Here is a 21,386-nt window from a genome sequence, read left to right on the forward strand (position 1 = left end):
CAATACCTTGAACCACTGTGCCAAACAAGAAGCCGAAGCGGGAGCTTTGAAAGAGTGCACAAGAGAAATGCAGAAAATATAGATAAGCCGGGGAAGAAGCAGAGCTGAGCTATGCTTGGAATAGAATTTAGACAAATTATTAATTCGATTCCAAATATACCAAAGCACTCGCGAAGCGATACGGTTTAGGCTTTGAGATTGTTATGATTCACAAGATTAATTCACAAAGTATGTAAACACCGGTTTACCAATATTTATCAAAAACGCAGTGCGCACAAAAAAACACGACCGTTCGCTTGAAAGAAAGAGAGGGAAGTGATTGCTGTCCAATGTCCTGACAAGGGTTCCTCCAACTGTTGGGCTATTTTTGCGACGAGCTATTGTGAAGCCGAGACGACGACTCTCTCCGATTCCAGCACTGCCAGCCCCTCGTTCGGGGAGCCAACGAAAACTCAGCACTGTTGCAGGATAATGCCTTATAAACGGACGCACAATACATAAATAATTTACATTTCGCATGGTCACGCACAAATCATGTGTGGCCCGTTCCCCGATCAAGCGGGGGGGGAAATTGGAATTTTGCCGGGAGGTGGTGGCATTCGATTTTGGTCGGAGGCGTACCAGAGGATGCCGCATGATACGTTCAAAAGTGACAGTCCAACATGAAAACCCACTCAAAATGTTAATTGATACGTCTGCAAGGCGTCTGTGGGCCACGGGGCATGCGACTCCCAGCACCGCTTTCGGGTGCCAACGAGAAACTTTCAGACTTTTGGACTTTGATGTTTATAAATAAAATAGTATTTAAATTTACTATTCAAAATAGTAACAAAAAATATTTTTGTTGTTATTATTCAGCAAGAAACCATAACTATTTTCAACGTTTATTTTATATTTTAAATTTAATAATAATAATACAATAAGTATCCTGATTTTTTTTTTAAATGAGAGCTATTGAAATAACATTTAGAAAACATTTAAAAAGTTTCAATTACCGTAAACTTTTTAAATTTTACTAAATATTGAAAGAATAATACAATTTTTAAGTTAGGCGCCATAAAATACCGCTGTGAACGACAGCTCTAAATAATGTTATCGAGAATATTTTTTTGTGCACGACCCACAGCAAAGACACAAACCTTGAAGAACTTCAAAACATAATCGAAAATTTATAAATAAAAACTCCAATAATTGAAACCTTAAACCGTTTACTAGTTACGAATTCGAATTCTTCACAGCAGATTCATAAGTTTGTCAAAATATTTTCATTTAAAATATCATAAAATATCGAAAACAAATCCTCTTTCCGATATACACAAACAATATCGATATATTGTTATTATTGTTATTATTTCAACAGTTTCGGCAATATTTTACTAAAATATATCCCATGGAGAAATTAAATGACGATTGTGTGTGCCACATCCTAGAGTTTCTGCCACTGACGGAGCAGATCAAGATGGCCCGCCTGGCGCCACGGTTCCAAGACCTCCTCCAGCTGATGGTTTGGCGGAAACCTCGCTACCGGAAGGTTTCCGTGTCCGATACCATGCTGGAGCCCCTCAGCAAAGAGGATTACATCTATTTCTTCGAACTGATCAGCTCGGCAATGGAGGAGCTGTACATATGGAATGTCCACAAAAAGGCCTTCGATTCGTACCTGGGTCGCCACCTTATGCGCCCCGAACTGAGCTTCTACCTCCGGCGAGACTTCTCCAACTTGAAGGAGCTGTGTATCGCGGATGACAGTATGAATAATAGCATGATCAACACAATATCAAAGAACTGCCCGCAGCTCCGTAGCCTAAGTGTCTCCAGTGCCTACATAACTGGAAAGTATGTGGTGAACTTGGTCCACCTTGAGACCCTAGTGGCCCGTGAGTGCTCCGTGGAGCTGGATCTCCTAGCGGACATTCTGGAGCGGCTCTCTCTTAAGCACTTGGACCTTACTGCAAACCGGCATCCAGTAGAAGAAACGCTGTTGAAGGCGAGGGGCAGCCAGCGACTGGAACGTCTCGGACTGTCCGATGCCCAAGACTATGGCTTTCCGCTCGCAGACCGCCTGCCTCAGTTGACCACACTGGTGGTCAGCTACACGAAAATAAGCCCCCAAGAACAAATGAACATGCTGGAGACGACACGACAAAGGGCGAACGGCTCAGGTGGCAGGTTTCCCAAACGAATTCAGTCCATTCTGTGCAATGTCGTTGATGTCGAGGTGGCTCTGGAACAGATCGCAGGCCTTGAGAAACGCCAGCCCCGAGATGCGCCAAAGTTCAATGAGCTGCTAAAGATTATGTATTTCCTAGAGAAGCCGCAGGACGGCGATAAGAAACTAGCTTGAGATTGGCCCACACACGTTGGCCTGTGAACATCGAAAATAGCTCTACTTGATGTCACCTTATTGAGGAACTGGTGGAACTGATATGTTTATCTGCTTCTCATTTGGGGTAATTATGTGTCTTTGCTGATAAGGCTGAAAGTTTTCGGGGGTATAGTTTTTGTTTACAAACAAGATTCAGGCGGCGCCAGTTGAAACTATTAGACCCGTGAGAGAAAATAGCTCTGCTCTTAAAAGAAATATTTATTTATACTCTTCGGGAGGGTATTTGCCTTCAAGATCTTGAGTTTATTGCACTCTAATGGAAAGGTATGCAAGTTTTGAGTATTATCCCCTAGGTCCAATCTGAAGCCCTTAAAAACCATATCCTAATCTACTCTTGGAGTTATACAACCAACTATAAAAATCCTAAATGACCACTTGAATCTTTCCCATGACTGCTTCGAGCTTAATTGTTTTCATTTTTTGACAAAAAACTACAAAAATCTAGGCATTAGTATAATTTACACATTCATTTGAAATGTATTTTATTTTTGACAAGTGAATGCAATATTTTCCGGGTGTTATGTGGTCCCTTGTCCCTTCTAGATGTCTCCACGGCAACAAAATAAATACAATTTATGAAGTACGTTAGTATAACTAAATACAGATTAGGTATTATGTTTTTATGGCCTTATATAATCTATTGATAAGTCATATACCCACACTTTAGTGGCCTTCATTGTTCTGTTTCTCAGTTGCTCTAATTTCTATGTTTGTATATCTTTTGCGTGGATATTTGTGCCAGTTCTGTGTAAACATTATGATTTGATTCTTCACCGGATGAGGCTGTGATATAGTAAACCAAATATTTCTCTGACCTGTCGGACCCCAGCCTAATTGATTCATATGTTCACCAATTAGGACCCAATTGCCAAGAGTTCTTTGATCTTTCACCGGCGCAATGGTTAATAAGCATTTTTGTTATTTAATTTGTATCATGTTATGTTTAATTTTAAATGCATCTAATTTTTATATTAAAATAAACTTTAAAAACTTTATTCAATGAAACGTGCTATAAAATAATGATTGGTTAGATCGAAACCAACTGGCCAATGGCCTAAAAACTATAATTAATCTGGGTGTCGGTTTTAGTGGATGAAAAAAATGCATGAGGGTGTTAGAATTTGTCAAAGAGGCAAGATGGACATCTAAACGACCAATACGGGTGGCAGATACGAGAACATAATGCCGGAGAAGATGCCCGTGATCAGCATGGCGGCGGCGAACATTCCAGCCGTTGTTTGGTACTTGGCAGCCACCGATTGGGGGGCATACATCATGCCCAGCGAACTGAGGTAGCCGGAGGAGTAGGCCATCAGAATACCCATGCCCCAGAAGATCCAGTCGTTGTCGATGAACACGGCCAAGGTGCGTGTCTTGTCTGGGGGCACGTAGTTGCACATGATGAACAGGGGGAGGAAGGCCAGACGCAGCACCACCGGCAGCCACAGGAACCTCGGCTTGGGCCACTGCACCCAGGACGTGGTCAGACTGCCCAGCATGGCGAACACGTTGAAGGTTAGGAAGCAGGTGACGAGTACAAAGCGGTCACTGTCGATGATAAAGTCTGGATCCGATCGATGGATATTCGACTGGACGGCCGGGAACACGCCCAGAGTCACGAAGAAGGTTAGGTAAATGTTCAGCAGCTGCGGCGATGCCTTCTTGAAGATCTGCCAGTAGGGAACGTTCAACTGCTGCCGGGACTCCGTCTTCTTTTCGCTGTCGTGGCTGAGGCTCTCGTAGTGGCGGAAAAACTTGTTCAGGGGCAGGGCAAAGTACGTGTCGAAGCAGAGCAGCAGCACCAGGATGGCCGTGACAAAGTAGTAGATGGCCTGGGTCCGTTTCGAGTCAAACGTCTGGTAGACCATGATGAGCACAGACGTGAAGCATCCGCAAATATTCGATCCCAGGACAACGGCTCCGGTGTACTTAATCGGAAGGGTAGCTGCAATTCCATAGATGGTGTTCTGGTAGATGCCGTTGCAGATGTTTATCAGCACCACGCACACCATGGTCGACCAGAAGAAGACGCCCGGCCACTCGGACGAGTCCACCATGGCCAACACAATGGTCACCAGCAGAATGATCAGCTCCACGATGATGCTGTAGACGATGCGGCTGGTCAGGTCGCCGCCGAAGCTGACGAAGATGTTCAGCCAGTTGAACAGAACGTTGGGGATTTGGGAGGCGAAGCCCAGGTTCTGCATGAAATTGGTCTTATAGTTAACATCCGAAACCGTACCGTTTCCCAGCTTGAAGTCCTCAAAATAGCTCTTGGCCGTGATGAACATGTTCCACGGGAGCAGCGTTCCCAAGCCGTGCAGCAAAAAGATGAAAAACACGATTTTGTACTTGTCCTTGGGGATAGGTAGTCCCAGAATTCCAGTGGACGCGGTTGGCTTGCTCTCCAGGGGCGGCAGCTTGGATTCCCATGAGGGATTCAAAGTCACCGGAGCCGGACCCGCCTGCTTCCCGATAAACGGCGACTTCTCCGATTTGCTTTCGGCCATAATTATGTTGCTACTGTTGGTGCTAGTGCTGGTTCTGGTTCTGTTTCTGATTCTGATTCTGGTTCAAGTTATGCGGGCAGCAGCAGTTATTGGGGCGTAAACCAGAAACTTGCGCGGTCAGTTATTCTCGCTGGTTGGTTCGAACGATGGAGGGGGACGCCAAGCCGGTAGAAGGGCGGGATGTTTGATTTTCGGTCTCCCGTTTCGAGGTACTCCTATTTCAAACTTGAAAATTCCCCAATCCAGGGGGTTAGGAGAAAAACGTGGCCGGGAATTACGTACTGGCACACTTGGTGGGCAACTGCAGTGCCGAAGAACCGACGGGGCGGGCAGTGATTATAGAACAGATCGAAAAGGCATTAAGGCACGCGTTTCTTGTACAGTCGTTATCTTGGATTATCGCCGAGTTATCAGCTGTACACACTCGATCGGAGAGGTAGTAGTATGTAACTACGCGGGTATTGGCCAGTGTGACCGGCCACTGCAATTTTCTCCTGCAACAGGTTATCACTACACCAGTGATGACACCAATGTCCATATAAAAAAACGGCTATATTTTCAATTGAAATCTTCTTAATATTTTAATCATCAACAAGGTAGGGAATAAAATGATATACAATTTAAGAGCTCTTTATTTTTTTAATATTTTGAGCAGACTAAAGAAAACCTATGTAATATTTTCCCTTAAAATAATTTAGAAAAGTTACCCAAATTTCAAAATATAAGCATAAGTATAAAAGAATTTAAATATAATATATATTAAGTAACCTTTTCTATGTTGTTATAAATTATTTTAAAACTATTTTGGCTCTACCATACCAAGAGCATACCCATATTTTAATTAGCTCTATATATAGTAACCCAAGAGTACGCATAATAAGAGACTCTTTTTAAGGTATAAAGACTATTTAAATAAAAGAAACATAACATACAAAACGTATGCACTTTAGGTCTTAATTTGCAATCATATTTAATGGAAAACATTTAATATTAATTATACGTAATTGACGCTTCATCTTTGAAAGCCTGCTGTATACCATATGCAAAGACGAACTAAATTTTTTGCACAGAGGGCTTCATAATCTTTAATGAATAACAAAAGAAAATTTATTATATACAATTTGTGTATAAAGTTTAAAGAATGCTTGCTTAATTTTTACAAAGCAAACGATCTTAAGTGAACCCGAAAGGTCTTAAAAATGGGTTGAGTTTTGTATAGTTCTATTTAGTAATATAATTATAGTTATATTGTTATGTATATAGTTATATAGTTATATTAACAAGCACGAGTGAGACCTATTTTCACTATTTTAAAAGCTCTGGTTATAATAATTAAAAATTAGCTCGATTATAGCTAAAAAGACAACACTGCTTCCGCCATCTCTTCGGCGGCCTTTCGTTGTTTTCAAGAGAAGCACGTTGTTTATAAAATTATAACAGAGATTCGCCACCATGTCCACCCCCAGCATACAGCTGGGCGACTACATAGTCATCCAGCGTCAGAAGTACACGAAACTGCAAAAGTTCGGCAGCCTGGACACCACGGCCACGCTGGGAAAGGAAACCCTCGAGCTGAAATCCCTGCTGGACCAGCCCTATGGCTCTACTTTCAAAATGTGCGTCAAGGAGACGAAACCGGGTAAACGGGGGGCCCAGCGCCAGCACGCCCTTGAACTGTGCAGCGAGACGGAGCTCCGGAGCACACGGGAACTGCTGGGAATCTCCAGCAGCGGAGCCGACAACCGGGATATCTGCGACGACGGAGAGGCGCAGGCCCTCAAGCCCTCTGACATTGAACAGCTTCGGGAGGAGTGCAATGGATCCAGCAAGATCATCGAAAAGCTGGTGGAGAACTCGAAGACTTTCCATGCCCGCACAGAGTACTCCCAGGAGAAGTACCTGCGGAAGAAGGAGAAGAAGTACTTTGAGTTTGTCCAAATCCGCCAGCCTACCATTCGCTTGTTGGTCGACATATTCTACAGACAGGATGCCGAGAAGATAATGGGCATCCGAGTGGACACGCTCTCACAAATCATTTCCTACTCGGGCGTTTGCGGCTTTGGAAGCTATCTCCTTTACGAAAGCGGCACCAACGGGCTTTTGCCGGCTGCCATGTTGAACTCGATCGGAGCGGGAACGGAGGGAACCCTAGTGCACATGCGTCCTGGAAATGTGCCACAAAAACAGGCTCTTTTGGCGCTTAAACTGCCCCTAGAACAACAGCAGAGGTGCGTTTCCGTAAATCTGTACTCCGTTCTGAGGGAATTCTATCAGGGAGGAGAATCTAAGGAATCGGAGGTACCTGCGACGGAACCCAGTGAGGTGGAGACTCAGGAAACTCAGCCGGAAACACCAACGGAAGAGCAACCAGAGAACATTGAACCTAGCACCAAGAAGCCCAAGCTAGATGACAATCAAAATGGTAAGTAGAGACCATATTCAGTTGGAAGGTACATAATTATGGTACACATTTCAGGGCCCAAAGGACCCCTCCGATGGCAGTTGGAAAATAAGAAAGCCGCCGCTCTGATGCATGCCAAATTCGACAGCTTAGTACTGGCCGCCAAGGAGCATCCGTCCAACATTCTTGAAGCGCTGCTGCCCCTCGTTAAGCCGTCCCGACCCGTGGTGGTGTTCGGCACATGCAAAGAGCTCCTGCAAGAGACGTACATGGAGCTGAAGGCAACCGGAAAGGTGACAGGACTGCATCTAACTTCCAATTGGCTGCGCACATACCAAATCCTGCCGAACCGCACTCACCCAGAGGTGAACATGAGCGGGAACAGTGGCTACCTGCTGACGGGCTACACGCTAAAATAGGTTTAATAAATGTAAGCGTTTGTTTCGATAATATCATGCCATGTTTAATGTCCCTTCGTCCCTGGGTATGTCGAGTGTGTAACGATGGTGTGAAAGTGTGAATTGTTTCGAGTATACAGCGCTCTGTTAATGCATCAGAAGGATTTTAGATTCCGGGAACATTCTTAAGCACAAAATAGTGGCCGCACTCGCAGCGCTTCGGCCCCTCATCCTTCTCAATCCACATCCACTTGGCGAAGCGGTCGTCCAGACAGATGCAGCCCACCAGACGGTGATCGAAAGCCGATGGCACTACAGTAGGATCATTCTCGCGTCCAGAGCCACGACGAACGACCCGGCCAATGCCCCAGGGATCAGTGCATCCCTGCTTGGCCAGCTGAATCTCCCGTTTCTGAATACCGGTCACCAGCTCATCATCATCAATGAGCACTGATGGGAATCATTGGCCTTAGCGTGGTAGAGATTTGAAACAAAACACCTTTGACTCACCAGACTTCTGCACCTGAGTGGTGGAGATGGGACGCGGTCCTGCTGCTGCATTGCCACCCGACTGCGGCTGCAATCCAAGGCGACGCAGCAGGGAACTGAGCTTACCTTCGCGCTGAGTCAAATGCGAGATGAGACGCTTGGAGGCGGAAGGAGCCTTCAGCCAACGCGAAATGTACGACGACATTTTCTCAGAATTGTTTTCTCCGATTTTCTGTGATGAAAATATTATTTTGGGAAGTACTGTTCCCTTTCAGGTCTAGTTTTGGAATGAATCTGAGGTATGAAGGGCGAGGGCACTTCCTGGTTTTTTTTTTTCAAAGCCTACTTGGATTGTTAGATTTTATAAAGAAAAGTTTGGAAACGATATTGGGACTACTAAGGCTACTAGGACTTCAAAAAAAGGAACTGCAACCTTAACCTAAAATCTAAACTAGCTTTCCTTATACTACATATAGGCCCTTGATGGCCAATAAGACTCTCCAATTAGATTCGTTTATCCTTTCAGCCGCCTCTTCGCCCAAAGAACTCTTTCCACTTTCACTCGAAATCACTTGGTTGCCTTTATTGTTCACTTAAGTGTATAATTAAACATCTCTCTCCTCTCCTTAGGAAAAAATAAACAGGCGAAACTGAAATACCGAAAATTGAAGCTGCGGCCACCCGATCTTTTCTTGGTTTAGGTTACGTTTTGTTTTGGATTGATGTTTGTTTTATTTGGGCAGCTAAATTGGATGACTTTTAGCTTAATAGTGGTTGTTGTGTTTTTGTTATTAATTGGTTTATTTAATTAATTAATAATAACTTTAAACAGCGGCCTTCTCCACCAACTTGAACCAGTGTCCGCACTCGCAGCGTTTCTGGTTGCCCTTCTGCAGCCACATCCATTGCACGTAGGTCTGATCCTCTTCGCCTGTGGAGGAAATTAAAGTTTTAATCAATATATTCATAAGAATTTGGATAAAATAATAGCACAATAGTGGTAGTAAGGCATTCTTGTTTTGTTTACAAATTCCTTAATTGTTTATAAAATTATAGCCTTTAAAATATCCGCTTTTGTGCTATTCTTTTGTCCCAATCTTGTCCAGGTATACTCACAGATGCAGCCCACAATACGGGCATCAAAGGCCGATGGAATCAGGTTGGGGTTCTCCTTGGTACCGGCTCCCCGCTTGAAGACCTTCATGTCGAAGGGGTTATCGTTGCCAGCGGCCTTGGCCAGCAGCTCTCGCTTCTCGATACCGGTGGCGTGCTCCAATGGATCGTTCATCACTGTGCAAGGAAGAGAAATGGTGAATATTAGCTCATAAATTGATAAGGCCAGTGGCAAATAAGCAAAAAAAAATAGCAGCTGGTTACATAAACATCAGAGACGCCCCAGAAGTAGTAGATGCGTCATGAGAGTGTCATTAGCCATTAATCTTAGAGTGATCCTATCCGGTAGGTGCGAACTCCGAAGCGCTCCCCCGCACGCCTCGCAGCCGTGCACAAGACACATTTCCCTGCGCATAGTTATTACATAACCTCGCACTCTCCGCACTTTTCCATTCGCGAAAACTGCATCTTTCCATGCAAGCAGCCATGGTAGGGTTCTTATTTGAGATCGACGCACTCGGCTATTATGCAATTCCAGCAGCGAATCGTCTCCCATCCCGTGCGGAAAAGGCGAACGTGACGGGAAAAGCATCTCAGCTGGCGGGGAGTTTTCCACCTGAATTTCTCCACTTACTTTTGCAGAAACGCACGGGCGTGTATGCAACATTCTGGCGTGCGGCGGCACGAATCGCCATGCGTCCACAGATCGATGCCATTGTTCGTTTTGCGAAAATTTCGGTCGGTCTTAAGAGTGAACACCAAAAATTCTTTCGTAATTTTTCACACAGCGAGAGTTAGAGGTGGAAGTTCCTCGATGTCATCATCGATATCACATGCAGGTAATCGATTTTTGATAAAATAAAGTTTATAAAAAGGAAATCTTAGTTAATAGGTAAGAAATAGCTTAGTTTTCTTTATTTTGCAGTCATTAACAGTGAGTTTTTCTTTAGAAGCATTTTAATTTTAAGGAAAAATCGATATCGATATCTAAAAGTGTAGGAAAGTGGGATTATACATTTAATCTAGTTTCCACTAGAGGGAGCTTTTAGTTGCCCGGCAACCAAAAATTTTCATTGGGCCAAAACAAAGAAATAAATATTTACGTTTAAGAGCCACAAAAAATGTCTAATAAGCCGGTTATTTGCTTTGATACTTCTAAAAATGAACGTTTTCAATTATCTGACAACTACAAGATGTTACATCGCAAACTTAAGGTCAACTGGAGTGTCGAACAGTAAGATCACAGAGTTTTAAAATTTTAATTATTAAAATTGCTTTTTAACGTCCAAAGTTGTTAAAAAGATATAAATATCTTTAGTTTATACTTATTTTTAAAGAAATATTACGCTTATAAGTATTACTGAACAACTTTACAGTGTTTGTTACTGGTTCTTAAACTTTTTTAAAAATTAAAGGCTTCGGATTGTAAAAGTTAGAAGTGTACTATTTTAAAACATAAAAAATAACAATTAGTATTTAATTCATTGAAATTTTAAATCTTAAAGCTTTAAAGAAATATAAATTTGTTAAAAATATCCTCCAGAAACGATGCTGAACTCAGAAAGGAGCGCTTGGCAAAAGTGAAAGTTTTCGTCCTTGCCGGTCCCCAGGATCGGTTTACCGAGGACGAGTTTGAGGTTCTGAAGCACTATGTAGAGGTGCAAGGAGGCAGTTTATTGGTGCTCCTGGGCGAAGGTGGAGAGGCAGAGTTCAATACCAATGTTAACTTCTTCCTGGAGCAGTATGGAATCTACATCAATGGGGACAACGTGGTGCGACCCCATTACTACAAGAATTTTCATCCCAAGGAGTGTACCGTTGGCGGAGGCGTGGTGTGCGAGTCCATGTGGAGACACCTTCTAAAACTGGACATAGAAAAAGTGGATTACGATTTCAGCGACGAGAAGTACAAGATACACTTTCAATATCCCTACGGGGCTACTCTGAATGTTTCCGAACCAGCGAATGTCCTACTGACCACTGGTCCCGTGGTATATCCTTTCAATCGTCCCCTGGCTGGGTATTATACCAATGGAAAAGGCGGCAAGATTCTGGCTTTGGGCTCTGGATATATTTGGCATGATAAGTATCTACAGGACAAAACCAACGATGCCATGTTGGAGTATTTGCTGAAGCTACTGGGAGGAGAGGAGATCAGCTATACTCATTTGGATTTTAATGATGTGGAGGTGGGTAGAGGACCTCTTTTATATTATTCATTAAGATAATGTTGAATTCCAACCTCAGATCAGTGACAACAAGAACTTTACGGACCTGGCCTTCCTCGCCGACATGCCCAAGGCCTGCCTGATCGACTCCATTGGCTCCGAGATGCCGACGGACTTTAAGCAAATGTTCGACATGAATCTATGTTCTCTGAGTAATCGGCTGCTTAAGGACGTAATGGACACCTACGAGCAGTTGCACGTAAAGTACGAGCCCCTGAAGATAATCAAGCCGCAGTTTGAGATACCGCTGCCCAGTCTCCAGTTGGCCACATTTCCGCCCATCTTCAGTGAACCGCCTGCTCCGCCGCTGGAGCTGTACGATCTTGACGAGACGTTCAGTGGAGCCCGCTCCCAGTTGGCCCATATGACGGGCCAGTGTCTGCAGGCCCTGCAGTCCAAGGAGCCCCAGCGCAGGGCTCTCAACCAGCGGGAATTGGAGAACTACGTTAAGGAGTGCGCCCGGATTACGGCCATTGTGGACGAGCGACAAGATATGGCCGCCCGCGAGATTCTCAACATAGTGGCCCGGCAGATAGCCAGCTACAGGCCGTATGCGGAGGATTAGGAGGTGCTCTCCAGTTACCGGTCGAGCGGCACATTCCGCGCAACATTTTTCGGGCCAATCAGCAGAATTTTGTGAATACAAAATATATATATTCATACATATATTTATAAAAAAAAAATGGAAAACCAAGTCCGTTTTATGTAAACATGTTGGCGACTCGTATTCGAACGAGTGCAACCAACGCTCCTATAAGTTCTCCGTTTCATCGAAGACAATTTTTGGTGCGCGGGAAATCCAAAACCTGTGGGAAGTAAAGCTATATAGCTGTTCTTAGCAGCGTCTCTCCCATCGTTTAGTACTAAAATTTGTGTTTACTTAACATAATTAATTATTAGTATTAATATTTCCCCATACACCAGAGGTGTCCATACACCCTCCCCAACAACACATCCTATGTTCCAGAAAACACACCCCGAGTAGCCCCTCCGTTTTAGGTGTCAACAATTTGTTTCCGCTTTTCTGGAGGGGAAGCCTCACTCCTCCTCCGCTGCTAATTGCCTCGGAATCCTGGGGGATGGGCAGGGGGACGGATATTTAGTGTGTGAAACCGCTAGTTAATGCTTGTCACAACAAATGCTGTCATCAATCTAAGGTCCCCGGGGGCCGCACAATAGTGTCCTTAAAAAAAAACTCTTGCGCAACTGACGGTTGTAAATTCTTTTTTAAAAAGACTAACGTTTTTTTATAAAGAAAACGCAATTCTCTAGAGTTTTTCAGGATACAGGATATCTTAAGCAGTTGTTGGTGAATAACATTTTAGTAATATTATTGGGGGTATACTAAAAAATTGTTTTTAGTTTTATGGTTTTTTTAAATAGAGTTTCAAGATTATAGAAAATTGAATTTATATATTTTCACCTTTATTCAAGTCTTTTAAGTTCCTATTAATAAGAAGTTATTGGCATAAAATATTTAAAGACCTTACAACCATTTATCTTTTTTTAAAACATACATCCATAATATTTAATGTAAATAGGTAGGCCCTACCCTGGGTTTCTGGAATAATTAATAAATGTTTGAATTACAAATTTTTTATAAACAAAGGCCAAACAAAAAACAGTCTTCCAGAAATTACCCATAAGTTGTAGCTCCACGAGACACAAAGACGGGTTCAATCAATCAATATTGAAGGTGGCGGGGAAGTCCATCAGTGAGCCCCCTACTCTGGCCCCTTCCAACACTGGATGTCCGCCATTTTGTTTGCTATTTCTGCATGTAGTTGTTGGCTTTTATGTGTCTCTTGTGCTGACCGCTAAATATAAGGTAAGGTTGGACGGTTAAGCCGAGAAGCATATGGTCAATAATGGGGAGAGGGTGGAGGGCTACGGGGGCGCAATAATCTGTCGGTGTAAAAGAGGTTAGGTTGAAATCGGATACGAGACAAGTAGGAAGTTACCTTGAGTGCATTTCTATATATTGACAGTGACAATGTCCAAGTTGCAGTTCATTCATGGTTTCAGTCGGCATTTTTTCTTTCGTTCTTCTTTTTTTTTATGAAAACAGGTTCACAGGCTCACGGCCAGAAGCCGCACAAGTTTTTCCCGGCTACCCATCCTCATCTCCCACTCCACTTTCTCGCTGCCACTGTCTGTCTGTCGAAGGACGATAACGATTTCATTTCGATTTTGTTTACCAAACAAATCCATTTGGCCAACAGCTGTATTTGCAGCACTTCCGTTCCAGCCCAGCGTCCAGTTCAAACATTCGGATAAAGTCCTGACTTTTCGAGAGAGGTTTGTTTGAGCATCCTTTCTTCAGAGTCAGCCGCCCTCCAGCTGAGAATCTCGCGAGATGGGCTTTATAAATTAGTTACTTTCCCCAAACTGGCCGACATTTGTCACCTGTATGAGGGGGGAAATTCCGGGAAAACCCTCATGGAGCACACCGTGATGCGGGTCGTCGCGACATCAGTTTAATTAAATTACAGCCACCAAAACGTGCGACACTATAATAATTTTTATTCATTGTCAAAAATGGGCAATCATAAAAAACAACACGTCTGCCTCACAGCTGGCCGAGGTGGGGGATGTGTAGGTTCATCTTCGATGTGGCCGGGGGCTTGGGAGGTCTTCAGGGCCAGTCTCGTATAAAGAGAATGTAACAATCTATTAGCAGGACAGATGGGTTAAGATCAGAGATTTGGTTTAACCCATGGTTGACTTTTGAGAAGTTTGAAAGAAAGGTTTTTATTAAAAATGTGTAATAATATAGGAATGAAGTTTTAAAAATAGCAAAATTCATTTCCTGAAAGTTTTTTTATTAAAATTTAAGAAAATTAATAATAAAAGGCTTTGTAAAGTAATTTTTGAAAATACTTCCTTTTTGAAAGTATGTGCTTTTTTTTAAATCGCTTCGACTTTTTTCTTCTAAACGATTTAAAAGTTACATTGATGTTAGTCTTAAAAAATAACAAAATTTTTCATAATAAAACTTAAATTTTTAGAGCTTTTTCTTACCTAACCTGTGTGCCTTTTTTAACCTTCGAGCTCACAACAGGGTTAAACGACTTAAGCAGCCGTTGACCCAAAGTTAGTCTTTGGCACGCTTCTTAGTCTGGTTCTTTGTCTTTGTTGACATCGTTGTTGTTGTTCTTCTTGACTTTTTCTTGTTTTTTTTTATTTTCCTATTAATGTTGTTTTTGTCATTATGGTGTGAGGCCCTGTCAATGTCTATATGGCGGGGACATTGGGGCCATCAGTGAAATAGAAAGCTTGTCTTTTATGTTCTGGCATTGTTATTAATTTATCATTAAGTCGCCGTTGTACAACAAGCTCTAATGATCCATGTAAATGCTAAATAAATGACACAAAAATAAAGTCAAATATCTCACACCTATGAGTGGGAAATGATCGAAGCGCGTGTACAATTTAAAATGAAATAAAATCACACTGAGTTGCTTTCGAAATTTTATGAGCTTGTTGTGCTTATTAGTACCCAGGCACCAAAAAAATGGCGACAAGCCACAGCATCACAAAGAAACAATATATATATATGTATATTTAAGAAAAATAAAAAAAAAATTAACAACCAAAACACGAACAACAGCAATAACAATAACAACAAACACAACACGCATTTCCACGGCTAATTTTTCACGCGCACTCCATTCCATTCCCGTTGCCAAAGTCGGCAACCGACAGCGACAGCTCCTGACCAGGCTATCACATGCCCAAGTTCTGCCAAGGGTATCATGGCTATTACAAAGGCCAAGAGGTGGACAAAATTCTAAACCAAAAGGATTCTTCTAAAAATGCTTTTGAAACCATGTTTGTAATCTTATTTTAACTATGATTCTATAGAGTTAGGTCTTTAAGAAATATATTATTTCCTTTACTACCTTTTTCTCCAAAAATTCAATTTAGTATATCCACTATTCGTTGAATACCAATTAACTTTAGTTCCTTGTGCTTTATTTTTATATTTTTTGGCACGCCAGACACGCACGAGAAATTCCAAGAGATAAGGATCGTGTACGACAAGGTGTATTATGGACCCCCAATCCAGAATTCCCAGCCCCAAAAACTCCCCCTCCATTTCCAGCCCCCCTTCCGATGTATTATACCCACTGTGTCTTTTGGCCAACGTTGTGTGCCTTCGAGTGCCATACTGTTGACTCTGTTAAATTGCCAATATTTATGGTTTTGCCTTCACGGGCTGACTTGTTAAATGGGTGTTCCTTCCAGTAGGATCCGAGTGAATTTGGAGTGGTCCCTGGTCCGAGGTCCGTGTTCCGAACCCCTGCGAGTTGGTAGCCACAAAGCGTTTAAATACAAAACGTGTTGGCCCGATAAGGCAGCTGGCTCTGGCAGAACAGGGTTTTGCCCATCAATTTTGACATATAGCCGTCAATGTTTTAACGCCATTTTTAAATGGAAATAAAAACAAAAAATAACATATATCCCAATTTTTTTTCATGCAGAATGGTGTAGAATCGATGTAGAAATCGTTTAAGGTACTCCGCTTGAGAATCGGATAAGAATTGGGGAAGATATAGCCATCACTGTGGGCCATATAGGGAAAACCCCATTTTCAAGGGATCCCTCATGAAAAATGGACAAAAAATCTAAAAAATATTTTGTCTCAGCATTTTGATGCAGAATGGTGCAGAATCGATCTAGAAATCGTTCAAGGTACTCCGCTTGAGAATCGGATCAGGATTGGGGAAGATACAGCCACCACAGTGCACCCTATAGGGGAAAACGCCATTTGCAAGGGATCCCATCATGAAAAATGGACAAAAAATCAAAAAAATATTTTGTCTCAGCATTTTGATGCAGAATGGTGCAGAATCGATCTAGAAATCGTTCAAGGTACTCCGCTTGAGAATCGGATCAGGATTGGGGAAGATACAGCCACCACAGTGCACCCTATAGGGGAAAACGCCATTTGCAAGGGATCCCATCATGAAAAATGGACAAAAAATCAAAAAAATATTTTGTCTCAGCATTTTGATGCAGAATGGTGCAGAATCGATCTAGAAATCGTTCAAGGTACTCCGCTTGAGAATCGGATCAGGATTGGGGAAGATACAGCTATCACTGTGGACCCTATAGGGGAAAACCCCATTTTCAAGGGATCCCTCATGAAAAATGGACAAAAAATCAAAAAAATATGTTGTCTCGGGATTTTGATGCAGAATGGTGCAGATTCGATTTAGAAATCGTTTAAGGTACTCCGCTTGAGAATCGGATGTGAATTGGGGAAGATACAGCCACCACAGTGCACCCTATAGGGGAAAACCCCATTTTCAGGGGATCCCATCATAAAAAATGGACAAAAAATCAAAAAAATATGTTGTCTCAGCATTTTGATGCAGAATGGTGCAGAATCGATCTAGAAATCGTTCAAGGTACTCCGCTTGAGAATCGGATCAGGATTGGGGAAGATACAGCCACCACAGTGCACCCTATAGGGGAAAACGCCATTTTCAAGGGATCCCATCATGAAAAATGGACAAAAAATCAAAAAAATATTTTGTCTCGGAATTTTGATGCAGAATGGTGCAGAATCGATCTAGAAATCGTTTAAGGTAATCCGCTTGAGAATCGGATGAGAATTGGGGAAGATACAGCCACCATAGTGCACCCTATAGGGGAAAACCCCATTTTCAAGGGATCCCATCATGAAAAATGGACAAAAAATCAAAAAAATATGTTGTCTCTGGATTTTGATGCAGAATGGTGCAGATTCGATTTAGAAATCGTTTAAGGTACTCCGTTTGAGAATCGGATGAGAATTGCGGAAGATATAGCCATCCCTGTGGGCCATATATGGGATTACCCCATTTCCCACCGAGAGTTAGCTTTCCTTGTTTTTGAATTTATTAGAATTATATCTTAAAAACGTTTCAATCTTATTAATTGCCTTCTTTCTTATTCAGTTGTAAACTTATTACAAAACCTAGAAGAAAAATCAAATCAGCATTTTTATTTAAGTATAAAAGCCTTTGTGGGGAGTGGGAAAAGGACACATATACCATTTTTTAACGGTGAATCCAGAAACACAATAAACTTTTATTTCAATTTCTATTGCTAAAATTGAAATATAACTCTTATTTTCAATTTTTATAATAATAATTAAGAATAAAAATTATTTTTTAATTTTTATTTAAAAAAAAAAATAAAAATTATGATTCAATTTTTATTAAAAATATTGAAAATAAGTGTTATGATTTAATTTTTATTATAAAAATTGAATGCGAATAACTTCTGAACCGAGTGGACTAATAAAAAAACGGTTACATATTTATGATCTGTGGGGCAGTACCTTTCAAATGGATACTAAGTCTATTATTGAATTCTATTTAAAACAAAAAAAAAACGAAAATAAAAATAAGCTGCTGCTGTCATCTATAGCAGATCTATAGCACCGTCCATGCTTACGCGAGTATGAACGATGTCCACGAGTTTCTCGCAGTTTTACAGATCCTGGAGAGCGGATGCCCATCAACAATAATAAATAAAAAAATAAATAATTTAAAAATAAGAAAACTAACTGGGGAGTACTAATCGACCGACGGAAGTAGCAGTCCGCTCTCCTCGGACTCCTCCTCTTCGAAAAAAAACGAAAAATACAAATAAAATATAATAACGAAAATAATATCAGAAAAACACTGTTTGAGCCTTTACTACGCTTCGTTGTCACACAAACTGACTTGTCATTAAAAATGAGACAATAAAACAAAAATAAAAAAAATAAGAAAATAAGAGGTGAGTTTTTTTGAGAACCTCCTACTGGAGGCCTCTAAGGAAACTGAACAAGAATGTGAAAATGCTAGCCTTTTATAGAAAACGGAGCTAAAAGAAGTCATGGCCTTCTGGATTAGATAATCTTTAATACCAAATTAGTATTACCAATGTTAATAAAAGCATAGGGTTCAAAGGGCGGGAGCTATTTAAAATTTGAATTAACCGCCACACCTTTACCTTTTCTTTGGGAAACTTTGTCTTAGATTTATAACATTATATGATGTTACTTTACACTAAAAAACTTATTACGATTATCATCATTTAATGTTGACATCCCACAAATCTTTTAAGGTGTTCCTCTTGAGGATCGAATGCAAATTGGCGGAGATATATACATCGTTAGTGGCCACAAATGAAAATCCTCATTTCGGCAAGGGGTTCCATCAATTTAACTCCAAAGGTTCCCCACCATCGTTGCTCTTATCTCACTGAATTTTTAGTTTTTTTAAACTTTTTTATTTTCACAAAGCGACCAGTGATTTTTCCATTGGCCTGTACCTCACTGATATGCCGCTGATCTTGCGGTTTTTATGGTTTTATATAGCATTCATGCCACATTTTTTTTTCTTACTAGTTTTACCTTTATTTTTTTTGGCGAAGAGCCACACGCGAATCCGCCATGATGCTGACATTTCGAAATCATCCGAGTCCCTTCTGAAACCGTAGATGTGTGAGAGAGGAAAAGCTCTGGCTTATCTCCATTAAACGAACATATATCTGAATGGTCGTCACCTAAAAATGTTATAAGTCACACCTAGCAATTTGTCAGATTTCTAGCCGCCCACGGGGGCAAGGTACTGAGGTGGGGGGGAACTGTGGGTCCAGTGGGGTCTCGAGACTTGTTCCATAAATCAAATCGGTGCACGTTATATTTGGGGCTCTATAAAAATGCAAATCGTATGCATAAACTATAATTTTTATAACTTAATTAACTGAGCTTTAGCGGGGCTCGTTGGGGCAGGTGGGGAGGACCTGCTGGGTTTGTTGCTTTTTCCTCATTAGGCTGGCGCCAAGTTCGAAATTGATTTTGGAGCCCAATCGGTTTGCATTTACATGACAAAGCTGGCTAGAAGGCGGTTGGGTTGGTCCAGACCCGATTTATCGCTGATAAGCTTATCACACTGCAGTGGTAGCAACAGCTCCTTAGGGTCCCCGGCTTGCGGACTCCAAACTCCGGACGCGGGTCAGGTTGACCGAATTCTCCGAAAAGTCACAGATAAGGCAAAATGCCAGACAAACCATTAAATAATCTCCCTCTAATTTGGGTGTCGTTTACACGTGCCAAGATCTCTCGACTCCCTGACACTGATGGAGCCCATCAAGAAGATGATATGTCGAGTGTTGGATTCCCATTCCCATTTCCCATTCCGTGCTGGCTGGAAGGGTCATCAAACATTCGGGTTTATCGCTTAATCTCGGAATGTCCGTGATATGCATATCCAGGGGGTGGTTCGACTGACCAAGGTTTACATATTTAATTGGGGTTTATGGTAGGGTTTTCGGCAAACCACATCACAGTCTGGTTAATTGCGGAGGAATGTTTGATTGGAAAGTGTTTGAAGACTCTAGAATTAATCATTTTATAGGGGTTTCACTTATCTTTATATTATAAGGAAAGAATTCTGTGATGAATATCGTTAGTTTTCTCCTTTAGAAGATACTCTCTTTATTTTAAAGCATGTACTGTATGAACCTAGAAATACATAAAAGATACTACTACCTAACAATAAGATATAAAAATTTTATATTTTTATCTTGTAATTACAATAATTTGCTTACTCCTAACCCGATTCCTTTACCTCCCTAGAATATTTTTCACGACAATGTCTGACACTTGACCCTATCAGAAAATAACCAGTTGTATGTATATATATATATATATATACATAAGTGTATATATATTGTGTCTCGAAATCGAAATCTGGCGCCGTTTACATTGCCCGCGGCTAAACAAAAAAGAAACATCAGCCAAATCCATAGCCGAGAATGTCTATACAAAAGTCAATAAACTTCAATGTGATAGGTGTATGTTGAGGACAACAACAACAAGACATCATAAGGGCTGCAATAATAACAAAAACCAATAATAATAATAAAAATAATAATAACAACAATGGGGTGTATGGACTTGAAGGAAGACAAAGGGTTTCTCGAGAGTTGAATGTTTGAAATGTTAGAAGCAACAGGTGTTGGGGTTTATTTGAGTTAGTTTTTACAAGGAATAGTTTATTTGTATACAAACTAATTATAACTAAGGGTTCTTCCAAACATAATAAAATAAACAATTTATAAATTTACTATAAAGAACTAAGGTACTTAACTTTAGGACTTTCTAAAGTCGGATAATTACTCATCTTGTCAAGTAGACTTCTGACTAAAATCAGTTTGTTTTTGAGCTTTGAAAGTTATCTAATAGTTGTCATAGTTCTGGATAGTTGTCATAGGTATTTCCTCCAGTAATTGTAGCCCCTCTTCCGCAGGGTTAACCCTTGAAAACCCACCACTTTTCAACGCTGACTCATCCGGGCAGCTGGCGACTGGCTCTTCCCGCTGGTGACTTACTGTCAACTGGCGCTTGGAGCGTACCCGTTGCCCATAAATTATACCAACACAAACAACACATGGCGAGAGGAGGACCCTACGCTTCTTTCCGTCCCAATCCGGGTTCCTGGGGGGGGAATCTGCCTCCTCACTGTCGCCAGCTCCGATGCCAAGTGATTTTTTCTTAACGCGCCCAGCGGGCGCTCATTGTCCGGCCAGTTAAACAAGACGCTTTTCAGCTCGTAAAACAAGCCACAAGGGTCTGGGCACTGGGCTCTGGGCACTGGGTTCTGGGCACTGCTCAGTAGGTTGGGGTATCCCCATACTCCTGCTGGGTCTTTTTTGTTTTTGTATAATAAAGTTATTGATTTGTGTCCGAGTGGCGTGGGTGACCCAGGTTCGAGCGAAAGAAAGAAAGGCTTTCCCCCCCAGATTTGTAAATTAATGTCTCGCATTTGGGACCCACAATCGTTGGCATTTATCAGTTTATTTGCTTTATTAAATGCT

At 41.6% G+C, this 21,386-nt stretch overlaps 6 protein-coding genes across 6 annotated transcripts; 3 read left to right on the forward strand and 3 right to left on the reverse strand.

The window, feature by feature from the left end:
• The first annotated feature begins 1,255 nt into the window (after positions 1-1,255).
• On the forward strand, positions 1,256-3,381 carry LOC108124581 (uncharacterized). Its single transcript, XM_017240332.3, has one exon. It carries the CDS (start codon positions 1,391-1,393, stop codon positions 2,342-2,344), a length of 954 nt encoding a protein of 317 aa, XP_017095821.2. The 5' UTR covers positions 1,256-1,390; the 3' UTR covers positions 2,345-3,381.
• Positions 3,350-5,354, reverse strand: Ent2 (Equilibrative nucleoside transporter 2). The gene has a single exon (XM_017240331.3). The coding sequence runs from the start codon at positions 4,894-4,896 to the stop codon at positions 3,532-3,534; it is 1,365 nt and encodes a 454-aa protein (XP_017095820.1). The 5' UTR covers positions 4,897-5,354; the 3' UTR covers positions 3,350-3,531.
• A 923-nt stretch (positions 5,355-6,277) lies between these two features.
• Trmt6 (tRNA methyltransferase 6 non-catalytic subunit) lies at positions 6,278-8,449 on the forward strand. Its single transcript, XM_017240309.3, has 2 exons — positions 6,278-7,318; positions 7,373-8,449. The coding sequence occupies exons 1-2, from the start codon at positions 6,349-6,351 to the stop codon at positions 7,714-7,716; spliced, it is 1,314 nt and encodes a 437-aa protein (XP_017095798.2). The 5' UTR covers positions 6,278-6,348; the 3' UTR covers positions 7,717-8,449.
• On the reverse strand, positions 7,735-8,389 carry COX5BL (Cytochrome c oxidase subunit 5B-like). The gene is made up of 2 exons (XM_017240311.3): positions 8,206-8,389; positions 7,735-8,145 (listed from the first exon to the last, which is right to left on the reverse strand). The coding sequence occupies exons 1-2, from the start codon at positions 8,387-8,389 to the stop codon at positions 7,862-7,864; spliced, it is 468 nt and encodes a 155-aa protein (XP_017095800.2). The 3' UTR covers positions 7,735-7,861.
• Positions 8,450-8,740: 291 nt separating the features above from the next.
• COX5B (Cytochrome c oxidase subunit 5B) lies at positions 8,741-10,109 on the reverse strand. Its single transcript, XM_017240312.3, has 3 exons — positions 9,932-10,109; positions 9,301-9,474; positions 8,741-9,115 (listed from the first exon to the last, which is right to left on the reverse strand). The coding sequence occupies exons 1-3, from the start codon at positions 10,011-10,013 to the stop codon at positions 9,009-9,011; spliced, it is 363 nt and encodes a 120-aa protein (XP_017095801.1). The 5' UTR covers positions 10,014-10,109; the 3' UTR covers positions 8,741-9,008.
• A 138-nt stretch (positions 10,110-10,247) lies between these two features.
• IFT52 (intraflagellar transport 52) lies at positions 10,248-12,349 on the forward strand. Its single transcript, XM_017240310.3, has 3 exons — positions 10,248-10,531; positions 10,841-11,486; positions 11,545-12,349. The coding sequence occupies exons 1-3, from the start codon at positions 10,419-10,421 to the stop codon at positions 12,088-12,090; spliced, it is 1,305 nt and encodes a 434-aa protein (XP_017095799.1). The 5' UTR covers positions 10,248-10,418; the 3' UTR covers positions 12,091-12,349.
• Positions 12,350-21,386: the final 9,037 nt, after the last annotated feature.

The sequence above is a fragment of the Drosophila bipectinata genome, chromosome 2L (assembly GCF_030179905.1).
Source record: "Drosophila bipectinata strain 14024-0381.07 chromosome 2L, DbipHiC1v2, whole genome shotgun sequence".
In the NCBI taxonomy this organism is placed as follows: Eukaryota; Metazoa; Arthropoda; class Insecta; order Diptera; family Drosophilidae; genus Drosophila; species Drosophila bipectinata.

Bases quoted from the DNA above. Each gene is read 5' to 3' on its own strand.
- IFT52 (XM_017240310.3), top strand. From the start codon at position 10,419: ATGTCTAATAAGCCGGTTATTTGCTTTGATACTTCTAAAAATGAACGT. The intron at 10,532-10,840 runs GTAAGATCACAG...AATATCCTCCAG, and splicing joins GTCAACTGGAGTGTCGAACA to AAACGATGCTGAACTCAGAA. The intron at 11,487-11,544 runs GTGGGTAGAGGA...TTCCAACCTCAG, and splicing joins TGGATTTTAATGATGTGGAG to ATCAGTGACAACAAGAACTT.
- LOC108124581 (XM_017240332.3), top strand. From the start codon at position 1,391: ATGGAGAAATTAAATGACGATTGTGTGTGCCACATCCTAGAGTTTCTG.
- Trmt6 (XM_017240309.3), top strand. From the start codon at position 6,349: ATGTCCACCCCCAGCATACAGCTGGGCGACTACATAGTCATCCAGCGT. The intron at 7,319-7,372 runs GTAAGTAGAGAC...TACACATTTCAG, and splicing joins GCTAGATGACAATCAAAATG to GGCCCAAAGGACCCCTCCGA.
- Ent2 (XM_017240331.3), bottom strand. From the start codon at position 4,896: ATGGCCGAAAGCAAATCGGAGAAGTCGCCGTTTATCGGGAAGCAGGCG.
- COX5B (XM_017240312.3), bottom strand. From the start codon at position 10,013: ATGGCATCGATCTGTGGACGCATGGCGATTCGTGCCGCCGCACGCCAG. The intron at 9,475-9,931 runs GTAAGTGGAGAA...TTCCTTGCACAG, and splicing joins GCCCGTGCGTTTCTGCAAAA to TGATGAACGATCCATTGGAG. The intron at 9,116-9,300 runs GTGAGTATACCT...TTTCCTCCACAG, and splicing joins CCGTATTGTGGGCTGCATCT to GCGAAGAGGATCAGACCTAC.
- COX5BL (XM_017240311.3), bottom strand. From the start codon at position 8,389: ATGTCGTCGTACATTTCGCGTTGGCTGAAGGCTCCTTCCGCCTCCAAG. The intron at 8,146-8,205 runs GTGAGTCAAAGG...GATTCCCATCAG, and splicing joins CACTCAGGTGCAGAAGTCTG to TGCTCATTGATGATGATGAG.